At 42.0% G+C, this 17,359-nt stretch overlaps 1 protein-coding gene across 2 annotated transcripts in view; it reads left to right on the forward strand.

Annotated features, from left to right (window-relative positions):
- ATP2A3 (ATPase sarcoplasmic/endoplasmic reticulum Ca2+ transporting 3) overlaps positions 1-17,359 on the forward strand; it is a 262,677-nt gene that overhangs the window by 228,240 nt on the left and 17,078 nt on the right. For both annotated transcript variants that reach the window (XM_040336717.1, XM_040336716.1), the window contains exons 13-19: positions 1,345-1,563; positions 1,647-1,982; positions 2,083-2,303; positions 6,198-6,400; positions 10,763-10,848; positions 14,348-14,481; positions 15,433-15,550. In XM_040336717.1, coding sequence (XP_040192651.1) covers positions 1,345-1,563; positions 1,647-1,982; positions 2,083-2,303; positions 6,198-6,400; positions 10,763-10,848; positions 14,348-14,481; positions 15,433-15,550 — 1,317 coding nt within the window. The remainder of the gene's footprint in view (positions 1-1,344; positions 1,564-1,646; positions 1,983-2,082; positions 2,304-6,197; positions 6,401-10,762; positions 10,849-14,347; positions 14,482-15,432; positions 15,551-17,359) is intronic.

Raw genomic sequence — 17,359 nt, forward strand, 5'->3', positions numbered from 1 at the left:
TGGTGGCTTTCAGATCATCTGCATTGTTGGGTCTGGTGTCTCATCTTCCTCTTGATAATACCTCACAGATTCCTTATGGGGTTTAGGTCAGGCAAGTTTGCTGGCCAATCAAGAACAGTAATGCCATGATCATCAAACAAAGTATTGTTACTTTTGGCAGTGTGGGTAGGTCAAGTCCTGCTGGAAAATTTAAATCCGCATCTCAAAGCTGGTCAGCAGAGGGAAGTATGAAGTGCCCTAGAATTTCCTGGTAGAGAGCTGTGCTGACTTTGGACTTGATAAACACACAGTGGACCAACATCAGCAGATAACATGGCTCCCCAAATCATCACAACCTGTGGTAAATTTTGCATTTCATTTGGAAATCGAGGTCCCAGAATCTGGAGGAAGAGTGGGAAAGCACAGAATCCTATTTACATGACGTCCAGTGTGAAGTGATGATTTGGGGAGCCATGTCATCTGCTGGTGTTCACTGTGTTTTATCAAGTCCAATGTCAGCGCAGCCCTCTACCAGGAAATACTAGAGCACTTCATTCTTCCCCCAGCTTTATGCTGATTTAATTTTCTGGCAGGACTTGGCACCTGCTCACACTGCCAAAAGTACCAATACCTGGTTTAATGATCATGGTATCACTCTGCTTGATTGGCCAGCAAACTCGCCTGACCTAAACCCCATAGAGAATCAGTGGGGTATTGTCAAGAGGAAGATGAGACACCAGAACCAACGATGCAGATGAGCTGAAAGCTGCTAACAAAGCAATCTGGGCTTCCATAACACCTCAGCAGTGCCACAGGCTGATCACCTCCATGCCACGCTGCATTGATGCAGTAATTCATGCAATAGGGACCCCCAAGTATTGGTATAGTGCAAACTATACTGTACATGGACATATTTTTCAGTAAGCTAACATTTATGAATTTAAAATCTTTTTTTTTTTATTGGTCTTTTATAATTACATTTTTTGACATGCTGAAGTTTGGGTTTTCACTCGCTGTAAGACATAATCAAAGTTAAAAGAAAAAATTGCTTGAAATATCACTGTGTTATGCATCTATATAAAATATATGTTTCACTTTTTAAATTGAATTACTGAAATTAACTTTTTGATAATATTCAAATTTTATGAGATGCACCTGTATATAAGTGCAGGTTTCACATCTTTACGTGCTTGCATTGGTATGTCATGCTAAATCCAAACTTCTAATTTTGTCAATGACTGACACTGTATAATACTACGCTGAAGTTATCAAGCACCATTAGAATGTTTCATCTCTGTAATCTTTTGCTATATGACCTGGAAATTATCTTTATTGTGTGTTCTCTTGTCACAATCTTGATTGTAGGGCGCTCCAGAGACTGTAATTGAGCGTTGCAATTATGTGCGTGTGGGTTCCACAAAGTTGCCACTAACTCCATCAGCAAGAGAGAGGATCATGTCCAAGATCCGTGACTGGGGATCTGGCATAGACACCCTAAGATGCCTTGCTCTTGCTACAAGGGATGCTCCACCAAAGTTAGAAGACATGCAACTGGATGACGCTAACAAATTCATTAGCTACGAGGTATACACGTCTTTCCAAAATGTTTTATTTTATTTTTTCTATAAATCTGTAAGTACATGTTAATACATTTATTTTTCTTCCAGACAAATTTGACATTCATTGGTTGTGTTGGAATGCTGGATCCTCCCCGCAAAGAGGTATCTACTTCAATTGAAATGTGTAGAAAAGCTGGCATCAAAGTCATAATGATAACCGGAGACAACAAGGGCACAGCTGTGGCTATATGCCGAAAGATTGGCATTTTCTCAGATTCCGAGGACATAACGGACAAGGCATATACTGGAAGGGAGTTTGATGACCTCCCACTGGAAAAACAAAGGGATGCTTGTCGTACAGCTCGATGCTTTGCCCGTGTTGAACCAGCACACAAATCCAAGATTGTGGAGTATCTTCAGTCTTTTGATGAAATTACTGCAATGGTAAGGTTTCTGCAAAACTGGCTGTATATTTTACTTTGTAGTGAAATTTTGGGTGTCTGAGGAAATATAACTTGAATGTATTTATTTATTTTACTCCTAGACTGGTGATGGAGTTAATGATGCTCCAGCTTTGAAAAAGGCTGAGATTGGCATTGCCATGGGTTCTGGTACTGCTGTAGCAAAATCGGCTGCAGAAATGGTTCTCTCTGATGACAATTTCTCCACTATTGTGTCTGCTGTGGAGGAAGGCCGAGCCATTTATAATAACATGAAACAGTTTATTCGCTACCTGATCTCCTCCAATGTTGGCGAAGTAGTCTGGTAAGATATCCTCGCTACCATGAATGTCCAATTCATAAATTTTGTTTGTAATAGGGTTTTTACTAGATCTTCTGTCATTCTACAGCAGGGGTAGGCAACTTGGGGCCCTCCAGCTGTTGCAGAACTGCAAGTTCCATCATGCCTCTGGGAGTAATTGTAACTGCCAGCCTTGCAATGCCTCATGGGAAATGTAGTTCCACAACAACAGCAGGTTGCCTACCCCTGATCTACAGTATATTAAAGTGTTTATACCATAACCTAAAGATTTTCTGCACATTTTGTTTACACATTTCAGTATATTAAGACAAATGAAGCAACCAAACGGCTATACCCATTTTTGCTTCTTTTTCATTCTGCTCTTTATTTCCCTTTTTTTTTTTTGGTTTGGTAATCTCAGTCCAAACCTCTTGTGCAGTAGGTTTTAAAGGTATCTGCTAATGTCTTCAAACATAGAATATCAATATGATATAACAAAGAACATGTTCCCCCCAAGACATGCTTGCTTCGAGTCTCCTGCAAGGCTGAGCAGGCACATTTGAAATCATTAGAAGTGACTCATGTTTTAAATTTAAGACAATTAAACACTTGCCTTTTTCAGCCACACAGTACAAAAAGATACTTTGCTGAGACTTTGTTTTGTATCATTGTTCATTCAACAGATGTCAATAAAAATGTTGAAAATTATAAAATCTAGGCAGATGAAAAATTAGACATTTAAAAAGGTGAATAACTGTGACGCTCTTGTATGATTACTGTTACAATAACAGGTTATAAGTATTTTAAGTTCCTTTTTTTAATCACACAAGTCACTGTTTTGCATATAACACAAGTAAAAGCATTTTTTTCCAGCTGAAAGAAAATAAAATAAAATTTTATTTTTAACCACTTAAGGACCGGACCAATATGCTGCCTAAAGACCCAAGGTGTTTTCACAATTTGGCACTGCGCTGCTTTAACTGGTAATTGCACGTTCATGCAATGTTGTACCGAAACGAAACAAAATTTGCGTCCTTTTCTTCCCACAAATAGAGCTTTCTTTTGATGGTATTTGATTGCCTCTGCGATTTTTATTTTTTGCGATATAAACGGAAAAAGACAGAAAATTTTGAAAAAAAATGATTTTTCTTAGAACAAAAAGTAAAAAATATCAAATAAACTACATTTTAGTCAAACATTTAGGCCAAAATGTATTCAGCCACATGTCTTTAGTAAAAAAAATCGCAATAAGCGTATATTTATTGGTTTTCGCAAAAATTGTAGCGTCTACAAACTAGGGTACATTTTCTGGAATTTACACAGCTTTTATTTTATGACTGCCTATCTCATTTCTTGAGGTGCTAAAATGGCAGGGCAGTACAAAACCCCCCCAAATGACCCCATTTTGAAAAGTAGACACCCCAAGGAAACTGAGAGGCATGTTGAGTCCATTGAATATTTTTTTTTTTTTGTCCCAAGTGATTGAATAATGACAAAAAAATATATATATTTACAAAAAGTTGTCACTAAATTATATATTGCTCACACATGCCATGGTTATATGTGGAATTGCACCCCAAAATACATTCTGCTGCTTCTTCTGAGTACGGGGATACCACATGTTTGGGACATTTTGGGAGCCTAGCCACGTACGGGACCCCGAAAACCAAGCACCGCCTTTAGCATTTCTAAGGGCGCAAATTTTTGATTTCACTCCTCACTACCTATCACAGTTTCGAAGGCCATAAAATGCCAAAATAGCACAAAACCCCCCCAAATGACCCCATTTTGGAAAGTAGACACCCCAAGCTATTTGCTGAGAGGCATGTCGAGTCCATGGAATATTTTATATTTTGACACAAGTTGCGGGAATATGACAAACTGATTTTTTTTTGCATAAAGTTGTCACTAAATGATATATTTCTCACACATGCCATGGTTATATGTGGAATTGCACCCCAAAATACATTCTGCTGCTTCTCCTGAGTATGGGGATACCACATGTGTGGGACTTTTTGGGAGCCTAGCCGCGTACGGGGCCCCGAAAACCAAGCACCGCCTTCAAGATTTCTAAGGGCATAAATTTTTGATTTCACTCCTCACTACCTATCATAGTTTTGAAGGCCATAAAATGCCAAGATGGCACACAACCCCCCCAAATGACCCCATTTTGGAAAGAAGAAACCCCAAGCTAACGGGCGAACCTCAAAAAATAACTAGCTACCTAGCGGCACTAATACAGCGATCAGAAAAACGATCGCTTAGTGACGCTGGCAATAGGGGGTGAAAGGGTTAACTCTAGGGGCAATCAGGGGTTAAAACCTTTATTTAAAAATGTATGGGGGTACCTAATGCTATAAAAACCTGGCGGGCGAACCGCAAAAAAGAACTAGCTACCTAGCGGCACTAGCGACACTAATACAGCGATCAGAAAAACGATCGCTTAGTGACGCTAGCAATAGGGGGTGAAAGGGTTAACTTTAGGGGCAATCAGGGGTTAAAACCTTTATTAAAAAATGTATGGGGGTACCTAACGCTATAAAAAACATGGCAGCGAACCTCAAAAAAAACTAGCTACCTAGCGGCACGAGCGACACTAATACAGCGATCAGAAAATCGATCGCTTAGTGACGCTGGCAAAAGGGGGGTGAAAGTGTTAACTAGGGGGTGATCAAGGGGGTTAAAAGTGTTAGGTCCAGGGTAGCCCCCTACCCCCCCAATAAAGGTTTTAACCCCTTGATCACCCCCTAGTTAACCCTTTCACCCCCTTTTGCCAGCGTCACTAAGCGATCGTTTTTCTGATCGCTGTATTAGTGCCGCTAGGTAGCTAGTTTTTTTTTGAGGTTCGCCGCCATGTTTTTATAGCGTTAGGTACCCCCATAAATTTTCTATCGCTATAAAAACATGGCAGCGAACCTAAACAAAAAACTAGCTACCTAGTGGCACGAGCGACACTAATACAGCGATCAGAAAAACGATCGCTTAGTGACGCTGGCAAAAGGGGGGTGAAAGGGTTAACTAGGGGGTGATCAAGGGGTTAAAACCTTTATTGGGGGGGGTAGGGGGCTACCCTGGACCTAACACTAACTGCCTGTCACACTGACACTAAATGCAGTGATCAGTAAATGATCACTGCTATTTAGTGACAGTGTGACGGGGGGGCTGCGGGGGGGGGGGGCTTTGTGTGCCTATGTGTACAGGTGTCAGTGTAGTGCTTGTGTACTCACTGTGTGATGTCTCCGTTCCTCCACCGGACGAATATTCCGGCGGGAGGAGCGGTGACATAACTTCCTCCTCTGCCTGTGTTTACAGTGCAGGCAGAGGAGGACGCGCATTGGCTAAGAGCGATCCGGAGGGGGCGGACAAAAACGAACCGCCGCCCCCTCATCCCGGATCGCTCGGACAGCCGCAAGTACCGGGAGGGGTCCCGATCGGACCCCCGACCCACGTCAAGCAGAGCATGTACAGGTACGTTGATGTGCCTGTCCGTGCCATTCTGCCGACGTAAATGTACATGCGGCGGTCCGGAAGTGGTTAAGAAGGCTACTATGATATAAAATACTTAAACATATCAATACCTCTTACAAGATGCAAATCTGTGCCTTTTATTTTCCAAAGCATTGCTGCAGGGTGCCCAGGGAGCCCTTAAACACATTATGCAGACTATAAAGATTTTAGAAAATGTATGCAATGTGGAGCAGGCAATTTATAGCACCCTGCATTAGATTGGGGTGGGGGAATGTTTCAGCACAGACATTTCCAAAGTACACTGCAAAAACTTTTGGGATAAATTAAAAACTGATGTATAGTAATGTGTAAACTTGCTTTCAAAGGTTAGTAGGAATACTAATACGCTTTTATTTATTAAGACTAACATTTGTGTATTAAATGCTTTTATTGTGTGTTCTTTTCTTTTAGTATCTTTCTCACTGCTATCCTTGGCCTGCCAGAAGCCTTAATCCCCGTCCAACTGCTCTGGGTTAATCTTGTAACCGATGGATTACCTGCCACTGCACTGGGATTTAACCCTCCTGACCTGGACATCATGGATAAGCAACCCCGTAATCCTAGGGAACCACTTATCAGCGGGTGGCTTTTCTTTAGATATCTTGCAATTGGAGGTATTGTTCCTTCTACCTACCCCATCTATGTAATACTGGCATACAGAGAGAGAGAGAGACTCAAGAAAAGGCAATTTATTGATTAACTTGCTATTTCTTTATCGTACATCACAGGACACAGAGCGGCATAGTCATTACCATATGGGTTATAAAGTCTACCTTCAGGTGATGGACACTGGCATTCTCAGACAGAAAGTCCCCTCCCTATATAACCCCCTCCCATAGTGGGAGTACCTCAGTTTTTTCGCCAGTGTCTTAGGTGTTGGTCACAGAATAGCTATGCCTCTAACGTCCTTGGGCGGGCAGGCTAACCGGATCTGTCCAGAGTGCCTCAGAGCTAAAATGGACAGTACCCAGACCCCAAGCCGTGGGGTTTTGCCTATAACGCCTCTCCTCCGAGGGCTGGATTCCGGAGTCCAGAACTTTGGTCTCTTCAAATCCAAAGGTTTCTGTTGCCAGGATGCTGTATAGGTCCAGGGGAGTGGTGTTCCGTTCCAGGACCCCGGTCCCTGAAGGTCTAGAACAATACCCACGGCGATGGTAGAAGGTTGGGCCTCTTGCTAGATGGGGGGCCTGCGGGACTTGGTTCGACGGCAGGATTTACCAGCGGGAGATTTTTGGGGTAGCCTTTAAGTATGCTCTGCATTGGCAAATATTCCACTATGTCTTGCAAAGACAGGATGGTTTAATTTTTCCCCATATGTATGTTCTCCCTGGGCTGTGTTTGCATGGCTGCTGTGGCTGCAGGGTTTTGCATGGGGAAGGCTCGTTCCTGTCTCTATGGGGAAAAGAAGTCGGCCACCCCTTCTAACATGGGAAATAGGAAGGTTTCATTGCAGGACCAGGTTTGTCTTACCCTAGAACGGGTGCCGGGTCCGGACGGTCCCTCGTGGTCTGTGTGTGCCGCGGATTGCTTCTCCAGCGCGGCGCCTCGGTCCCCCCACCATGACAGCATAGGTGACGCGTGCGCGTACACGTGGTTTATTGATGCGGGACGCGGCGTCCGGGGGCGTTCCTTCCTCGCCTGACGTAAGCAGCACACGGCTCACTTCAGCCCAAGGTGGCTAGCAGACGGCTGGAGGGTCACAGAGCGGCAGTAAACGTCGGATCCTGCGAGTCCACCAGACCACAGCGGCACCCAGTGGCGGCATAGAGCTGGCTCCACTCTGACCATTTTTTTGTATTAAGCCAGGGGTCTCTTTCAGCAGCCTGAGTTTGTCTAAGCTCAGCAAAACACAGCACATAGGAAGGTGGGATTGTAATTCCTCACTGGTATTCCTTCCTAGGGGCAGGGATAATGGGTTCTTCCTAATACTCCCCTTGCGTGGGTTTTTGGTCTTCTTGCTACGACAGTGGGTTGTTGTCAGCGGAGTGCCTCAATATTGTACTATGGCTCCCAAAGGCTCGGGGATGGCAAAAAATGCTAAAAATGTTAAACAAAAGGGTTCCCCCTCAGGCTCTGAGGATCTTGCTCAGGCCCCGCCCGTTCCGACCTCTCCTGAAAGACCAGAGGAAGCTGCCTTGGATGGGCCATTGGGGTTGCTAGGTGCGGTGGACCCTCTCGGCAAGGGTGCGACAAAGTCTGTGCTGGTGGTTGGTCCCTCAGAACCTACAGAAAGGAAAGTCCTTCAGTCATGTTTCCTGGAAGGTAGTAACCACGGATGCCAGCCTGTACAGACGGACGCAACAAGGAATTTGGTCGGAGTCGGAGAGGCTCCTGCCTATCAATGCCTTGGAGATCAGAGCTGCACCGTTGGCCCTAGTGGCTTGGACCTCCAGTTTACAGGGGTCACCGGTGAGAGTGCAGTCCAACAATGCCACGGCCGTGGCATATATAAACCACCAGGGGGGCATGAAAAGTCAAGCCGCTCAGAGGGAGGTGAACTTGATCTTTCTTTGGGCAGAGGCTCATGTGCCCTGTATCTCGGCAATATTTATCCCCGGAGTGGACAACTTACAGGCATATTTTCTAAGTCGCCAGCAACTGCTCCCAGGGGAGTGGTCTCTCCACCCCCAGGTCTTCCAGGAGGTTTGCCAGAGGTTGGGGTTTCCAGATGTAGACATCATGGCATCAAGGTTCAACAAGAAACTGAACAGGTTCATGTCCCGAACAAGGGATCCGTTGGCCTGCGGAACCAATGCGTTGGTTTGCCCCTGGCATCCGTTCAATCTACTGTATGCATTTCCCCCATTACATTTGCTGCCCCGCCTGCTACGCAGAATCGGGGTGGAGCGCAAAACAGTGGTCCTGGTGGCTCCGGCTTGGCCCCGGAGGTCGTGGTATTCTCTGATTGTGAGAATGGCGGTGGGAAAACCCTGGGCATTCCCACTTCGGCCAGATCTACTCTCTCAAGGGCCGATCCTCCACCCTGCTTTACGGCATCTAAATTTGACGGCCTGGTCGGCTGAATCCCTGATTCTCAGGGGTAGAGGCTTGTCTAGCCAGGTAATTTCTACTCTGATTAAGGCTAGAAAGCCAGTCTCCAGAGTAATTTATTACAGGGTGTGGAAGGCCTATGTAGTCTGGTGCGAGTCCTACAAGTGGCACCCCCGAAGATATACCATTGACAGGGTTTTACAATTTCTACAGTTGGGAGTAGAAAAGAACCTGGCAGTAAGCACTATCAAGGGACAGATTTCGGCCTTATCAATCTGGTTTCAGAGACCTTTGGCCACCCACTATCTGGTTAAAACTTTTTTGCAGGGGGTCAGGGTATTAATCCTCCGGTCAAGGCACCCCTTTGTCCATGGAACCTAAATCTGGTTTTATCTGCTCTCCAAAGACAGCCTTTCGAGCCGTTGGCAGAGGTTCCGTTGTTGTTACTAACTAGGAAGTTAGTGTTTTTGGTAGCGATGGCTTCCGCTAGGAGCGTGTCAGAGCTGGCAGCTTTGTCTTGCAGAGAACCATACCTCATTCTGCATAAGGATAGAGTGGTTCTCCGTCCTCACCCATCCTTTCTACCAAAAGTCATATCTAATTTTCACTTAAACCAGGACTTGGTTCTACCATCTTTCTTTCCGAAGCCTACCTCTAGAAAGGAGGAATTGTTGCATACCTTGGATATTGTCAGAGCCATGAAGTTCTATCTTAAGGCCACAGAGGGAATTCGGAGGACGGAGGTGTTATTCGTCCTACCGGATGGACCTAAGAAGGGTCAGGCTGCAGCAAAATCCACCATCTCTAGATGGATTCAACAATTGATTGTCCAGGCCTACGGCTTAAAGGGGTTATCCCCTCCTTTGTCGGTCAAGGCCCATTCTACTAGGGCCATGGGCGCCTCCTGGGCAGCGCACCACCAGATCCCCATGGCTCAGGTTTGGAGGGCGGCGACCTGGTCATCAGTCCACACGTTCACAAAGTTTTATCAGTTGGATGTTAGAAGGAGTGCTGACGCAGCCTTTGGGCAGGCGGTTCTGCAGGCTGCAGTATAGGATCCTCAGATCCAGGGCACCCTTACTTTGATTTATTTCAATTTAAATTGATTTTTTCTTTTTGTGATGTCTCCCTCCCCTCATTAAGCATTGCTTTGGGACATCCCATATGGTAATGAATATGCCGCTCTGTGTCCCGTGATGTACGATAAAGAAAAAGGGATTTTTATATACAGCTTACCTGTAAAATCCTTTTCTTGGAGTACATCACGGGACACAGAGCTCCCACCCCTCTTATGAGGAATATTTTTGGGAGTCATACTGCTTGCTACAAAACTGAGGTACTCTCACTATGGGAGGGGGTTATATAGGGAGGGGACTTCCTGTCTGAGAATGCCAGTGTCCATCACCTGAAGGTAGACTCTATAACCCATATGGTAATGTCTATGACGCTCTGTGTCCCGTGATGTACTCCAAGAAAAGGATTTTACAGGTAAGCTGTATATAAAAATCCCTTTATTATATAAAATACCTTAACCTGTCAAATCTGTTGTAGAAGATCTGTATATATTTGTATAAAAATGTCATAAAAGCAATCTTTTATCTTAAAGCAAGTGTGTGGCAAGGACAATTATGAACCAAAATATGCATAACAAACCTGACAACCTAAGCTGTCAGCAAATGTTTTCACGAACCTTGATGATGGCACCATCTTGTGCTAAATGTACATAGATGATGGTCCTGACTTCCTTATCTGTTCAGTATATGAGCAAATACAGACATCCTGGCTATAGAAGCATCGTTAGTCTTACATAGAAATAATATATTTTATACAAAGTAAAGTTTTGTCTTTACAGTATATTCTGGTTTCTTATCTACAGTAGTTGGTTTTAGCACTACGGATGTTTGCTTTTTACATGTGTTCTAATTATTGTGGAGTGCGACTGTGCTACATTTCTGAATGTATTCTATTTTTGCTTTTTGCACCAGTTTATGTAGGTCTGGGCACTGTGGGAGCTGCCACATGGTGGTTCCTATATGATGAGGATGGACCACAGGTGACATTTTACCAGCTGGTAAGTCAAATGGATTTTGTATAAGAATATTAGTTTTATGTATGAAAATTAAATAAAATTATAATTTTATAAATAAATGGAATATTCATTAAATAGCTACATCTTTCTTCCCTTTGAACTTTAATAGATCCCTATTACATTGGTGATGTACTCCTAAAAATTCTTATACGTATGCCCCTAATTGAACCTTCCCATCCTGGCATTTTCCCTTTTATCCCCCTTTCCTTTTAGTTAATATTAATGTCAATTATATTCCTTGTACTTTACAATTTTACCTTTCGTATACCCTGTATACAGTGTTGTAATTTTTATTCTTCAAATTTAATAAAAATTATTATTTAAAAAGGTAACTAAACTCAAGAACAAAACAAGTTTTCATTCTACTGATCCATCTAGGCTGATTTTGTTACATTTATTTGGCAGGGTAAATCAATTCAAAATGGCAGACACTCTGTTCAAATCAAAACTCAGGAGTGGAGTGGGATTTCCAGACCTTCCCTTAGTTATACGGCTGACCTTATGGCAAGAGTAGTCGATTGGTGTAAACATAAGATACACAAACTCTGGGTCTCCCTTGAACAGGACTACTCCCTCTTCTTTTGACCCTGGTCCCATGGTCATAAAGGAGCACTGTGAAGGCTTTTCAAAAGTACCTATTAATGGGACTCTACCTGACACCAACACATATTTTAAACTACTTAATTTGTAACACTCCTTCCTTATACTTTATAGTAGGACATCCAACATTTTCCCCAGGGGTTACAGATACATTTTTTTTTGGGGGCTCTGGCAACTTGAAACTAATGTCTTTTTGCTTTTGCTCTAATCCAGACTCTTTTGACATGTGGCAGCTTCTTCTGCAGGTTTAGGACACGGTCTGTTCTTTCTAAACATTTCCCATAACAGAGTGATATATGCTGGTGGTGTAATGCCATGGCAGACACTATACTGCATGTTTTTTTAGGGAATTCTTTACTGTGACTTTTTTGGCACCAGGCCACCCAAATCATATCACAGCTTACTCATATCTCTCTATGATAATATGGAAGCTGTCCTAAATGTGACCCCATCATCAAAGAAACGGTGCAAGAAATTGTTTAACCATATCCTGAAGCCATAAGGGCTTGTGCTTGAAAACAAACGACCTCTTCAACACTGATAGGTCCAAAATCATATGGCCATATGGATCTATTGGGAACAATTTAGTGTCTTGCAGCACTGTTGAAGTACTTTATTTCTACCTCCTTTTGTTTGCCGAGGCCACATGCTATTCTACCACCCCCACTTTTTTTTTTTTATCCTCTGCTTTTCCCTTTTCCCCCTGTCTCATTCACTCCATCCCATTGCACTGACAGGTACTTGTTAAATGTGTCATGCAACTCCATCTGCTACTTTATGTGGTATCTGAAAATATATATATCCTACCAATGTCATATTTTGTATTCGTATTGTTTATTATGACTGCATACCCTGTAAGTGAAACTACTGAATGAAGAATTTAAAGGAAAAAAAAATAATACGTTTATTGCAGGTCAGAAGTCCTTCGACTCCAGGGTCTGAATTTGGATTTCCTAGCCTCCAGATAAACATGCAACAAACAATATACTACCTTTTGTTTGTAATTAGAACCAGGCATTCTCTAGCTCTGGCCTTGTATGCTCTAGTTATCCCCTGGTCTTGATTCCGTCTAACCTTCCCTCCACTAAGAATTCCACCTCACCTGCTCTACAAAATGGAGCAAGAGAGAAAGATGACAATTCCGGTACCAAATTTGCCCAGAAGAACCTGGTATACAGACATACTCAGACTTCTTGCAGTTGACCCCTGGCATATCCCCACCAGGCTAGATCTATTATTTCAAGGGATATACCCTTAGAAATTCTAGCCACCAAAATAGCCTTTTTGGTGGCTAGAACATTTATGAGATGTGCCCATTAAATGTTGTATTATATTAAAATAAATTCAGTGTGGTGCAACACCTCAATTAATAATAGTTCAAAGTCCCATATAATTGTGTATTACATGTATATCCAACGACTTCCAGAAAAAAATATTTCAAAATGGTGATGAAAATATATTGAGCAAATCACCCAGTGTCTTTACTTTTCACTCTTCATGCAACGTGCACATCCATCACCAGGTGAAGGACCTGCTCACCTCAATAAAATTATCAACACGCTTATCAATCTTTACCCAGGTACATCTTTTGTATCCTTGATTGACACAGGGCATCCATCCCCTCCACTTACCAAACCTCTCCACGGACTCAGCTCACATGGCAAACAAGGCTGAAAGGCACAAACATGGTGTACTCCTTTTATAGTTCTTTCTTAAATATCCTGCAATAAAATACACTTACAAAATGACAGAAGCTAAAGCTAATCAGAGCAATATCTCCAACCGGCTCACCACCACACATGCCGCGACTCTGGCGTGACGTCACAGGCTTTGTTTAGGCACTACCTGTTATGGGGTAATAACTGTGTCTTAATTGTTCTCCTGTATTGTCGCCCTGACACATTTTATCCCTGGTTGAAATTTCAAGCGGCTGTGTCAAAACACATTGTGCAGGCATAGTCTGCCGTTGTCATGGTCAGGTGGTCAGTCCAGAACTATGATGAGCAAAGGCTGGACAAGTGCCTGCAGACAGGAAATGTCTCGAAAAAGGATAGAGAAGAAGAAAATTCTATTTGAGCATGTAGTAACAAAAAAAAAATTCTGCTGTGATCAGACTTCTTGTTAGACTGTGACTGCGTTTATTATCCATGGTCCCACTGTTACTGTATGTGGGAATGTGGACACCATCTTTTTCTCGCTCCTGAGATGGCCTAGGGCAGTGATGGCGAACCTTGGGACCCCTGATGGTTTGGAACTACATTTCCCATGATGCTCATGCACTCTGCAGTGTAGTTGAGCATCATGGGAAATGTAGTTCCAAAACATCTGCCATGGTTTTCCATCACTGGCCTAGGGGCTATGGGATTTGTAGTGTGCATAGAGCAACACACATGACTATAACTAACTTGCACTTCTTGTTCCAAACAGAAATGAGGGGGGAAAGAGATTTGGGTACAAGGGGAAAATGACATGTTACAAGGAGGCAGACAAACACAATAATAAGTTATTTAATGAAGAAAAAAAAGAAAGTCCAAGTAGTGTATGTGTATGGAATATTTAGTAGCTTTATAGTTTGTCGCTTTAAAATCTCTGTACAAAAAAAGTCTCACTAGGAGAGGTCAGTCACATTACTTGATTTGATCACATAACTGATGAAACCTAGGAGATCAAATGCCACCTGTCAATGAATTCTGAATACTCTCAAACCAATACTACTGGCTCTTTTGTATGAACAGTTTCTTTAAACCACATAGCTCTTTTGTATGAACAGTTTCTTTAAACCACACTGTGAGTTGAAGTTCCACCTAAACACAAGAGTTCATTTATGAGACCACTTACTAATGCTTGTGGTGCTTTTTTCTTTTTCTTACATTCCTTATAGAGACACTTCATGAAGTGCACACCTGAAAATCCATTATTTGAAGGAATTGACTGTGAAGTGTTTGAGTCTCGCTATCCCACTACCATGGCCCTGTCTGTGCTGGTAACCATTGAGATGTGTAATGCTCTCAACAGGTAAATCATGATGCTGTATAGAGATATAGCCTTTAAATGTTAACTATCTTATTAAGAATTTCTGAGCATTATACTCATTAGACTTGGACAAAAAAAAAGTGGCCAAACCTTTAGAACGATTTCAACATACAACTTGTTCAAAGTTGTTAAAATTACAATCATGTGGGTATGATGGGTAATTTTAAGAGAACTAGGTAAGAACAGTGAACTATTTCCATGCAAAGTTTAAATTGTCATTTATACTAGTGTTTATAAAACTACTAAATAAGGCAAAAAGGTTACAGCATTTAACATACCATAAGCAGAGAGCTGGAGGAAGGACTTTTTTTTTTATTTTCTCCCTTTTACTTTTTGGAGACTTATTTTCCAAATCTGTATATTATTATTAAAAACAAAGCAAGTTGATAGTGCACTGGTTGATGTAACAAATATCTTTGTGGTTCTTTAACTTTTTATATTGCCATACAAGGAACGTTTAGTACTTCATGATGCTGATATAACAGTTTCAATAAAAACTAAGTCAATATAACTTATTTCCCATATAAAAAGATTTTAATCTGCCTTGTAGTTTTCATCATGGGAAAAATAAAGATACTAGACCTCCCAGTGAACAAACTACCCCCAAGAATTGAAGCGTAAAAAAGAATACTCTAAAAAAAAATATTGCTATTTTATTTTTATATATACATATATTTTTTTTTCCATTGTAAAATATCAAATAATTTTGGTGCAGGTGGCAAATGTAATGTTGACATTATGCCAACAATTGCATAAAACGTCCAAGGTCAGCATTCTGTTTCTCGTTCTCTTATTATTGGTTGTTTATGTAATTCTGTTTGAAAATATCCAGCACTTTAGAGATCAAGGAGAAACATCAAGTTGTCACAATGTAACTATATTTCACAAAATAAGCCAATGCACAACTCACTTATCTCAATTTAATATCTGCAGTTTGTCTGAAAACCAGTCCCTACTGAGGATGCCACCTTGGCTTAACATCTGGCTTCTGGGTGCAATCATCCTGTCCATGGCACTACACTTCTTGATCCTCTATGTGAAACCAATGCCGGTATATATTGTGTGCTAAAAAATGTCTTTCTGGGAAAGTTAAAGTGGTTGTAAACCCTCACATATACCCAATGAAGAGAATCGCCTCAAATATATTTCTGCAGTCTTCCCCCTTCTACATCCTTTTGAGAAGTGCGGATTGTGTTAAAAATCTTTCTTCCTCTTCCAGCAGTACACAGGGGTGGGTGGGCAGACTGGACATACACTGTGAGAGTTAATTGGAGGAAAGAGACCCCCACCCCTCCACATAGGTAGAGGAACAAATGAACATGCATAGCTGTAGTCTGAATAGACAAGCTCCCTGATTATCTACCTCTAAGCTCCCTCCCTGACACAAATTTTGAGTTCATGTTATCTCATGTGTCAGAGCTTGTCAGAAGTGACTCCTGCAGATAACCAGAATGAAGCACCAGAGAGAAATTACATGTAGAATTTTGGAGAGGGATAAGTAAACACTACAGCTATATGTGCTTAGTTCAAATTTCATGAATGGGGTTTACAACCACTTTAATTTAAAAAAAATCTAATTCAGTAATATTTGTTCTTCAGTTAAATTTAACTGTGAGTGTTTAATGGTGTTGATTGTTTTATTGAATAATTTCCCAACAGGACATTCCTGTGTTCATGTACGTAGATATCTCAAAGGAGCATTAACATTTTTTTTTTTTTTTTAACCACTTTGAGTCCCCAGGCCCTTTTCTTTCTAACGCTTCCCTAAAGTCCCCTTGTCTACATTCTACCTATTTATATCTTTTAGATTTCTTAGTTTATCCTCACACATTTTACATAATTGTTTTAGATGGATAGGTTTTCAATTTGAAAGCAAATTTGGTTACATATACTTTTTATTTTTGCCAATACATTATTGCACAAAATTAGAAATAAAAAATGCAGTTTCCTGCAATTTTTCCCAATGTACGATAAAATACATACCGTATTTATCGCGGTATAACGCGCTCCCGCGTATACCGCGCACCCCTAAAGTGGCCCCCAATCCTGTGGAAAAAAAGTTTTTTTGTTTTTTTGTACTTACGGTTTTGGTGTCTTGCGCGGCGGCCTCGTCGGGTCCGGCGTCCTTCTGCGGCTTCGGGTGTCCTCTTCGGTGGGTCCGGCGTCCTTCTGCGGCGTCCTTCCCGCCACAAGTTTGAATACTGCGCCGGCATATACCGAGCGCAGTACACTCGTGAATCTTCGGGCAGGCTCGGCAACTGTCGCGCTGACGTCCTGTACGTACAGGACGTCAGTGCGAGAGGTGCCGAGACTGCCCGAAGATTCACGAGTGTACTGCGCTCGGTATATGCTGGCGCAGTATTCTAAACTCGTGGCGGGAAAGCGGGTATCGGCGTATATGGCGCACTCGCGATTTTGCCCTGATTTTCAGGGCAAAATAGTGCGCGGTATACGCCGATGAATACGGTAATTTATGTACTGAACCCCAAATGTTTACACAAAAATATAATTAACAGTATAATATTATATACTTGATTAGTCTGCTGAATTTTTTTTTACAAGTGTGATTTTTATGTAATGAATCACAAAATGAACGTGTGCATTTTATTTTGCTTTCAGTGCTACATTGCGAAGCACACAAGGGAAAGAGCAGTTTGTGTAAATTGTCAGCACAGGATAAAATTACGTTGGATTGACAAGGGCCAAATGAGCATGATGACTTTTTCACAGCTTTGCAATCCCTTAAAATTTGAATTGCATTATGGTTGCTTACATGAGCATTTTATGCTTGAGCAGTGAACGTAATTGTCATCAAGTTCATTGCAAACTGTTTTTTTTTTTTCAACCACTTACCCTCAGG

Source organism: Rana temporaria, chromosome 2 (genome assembly GCF_905171775.1).
Source record: "Rana temporaria chromosome 2, aRanTem1.1, whole genome shotgun sequence".
NCBI classification, from domain to species: Eukaryota; Metazoa; Chordata; class Amphibia; order Anura; family Ranidae; genus Rana; species Rana temporaria.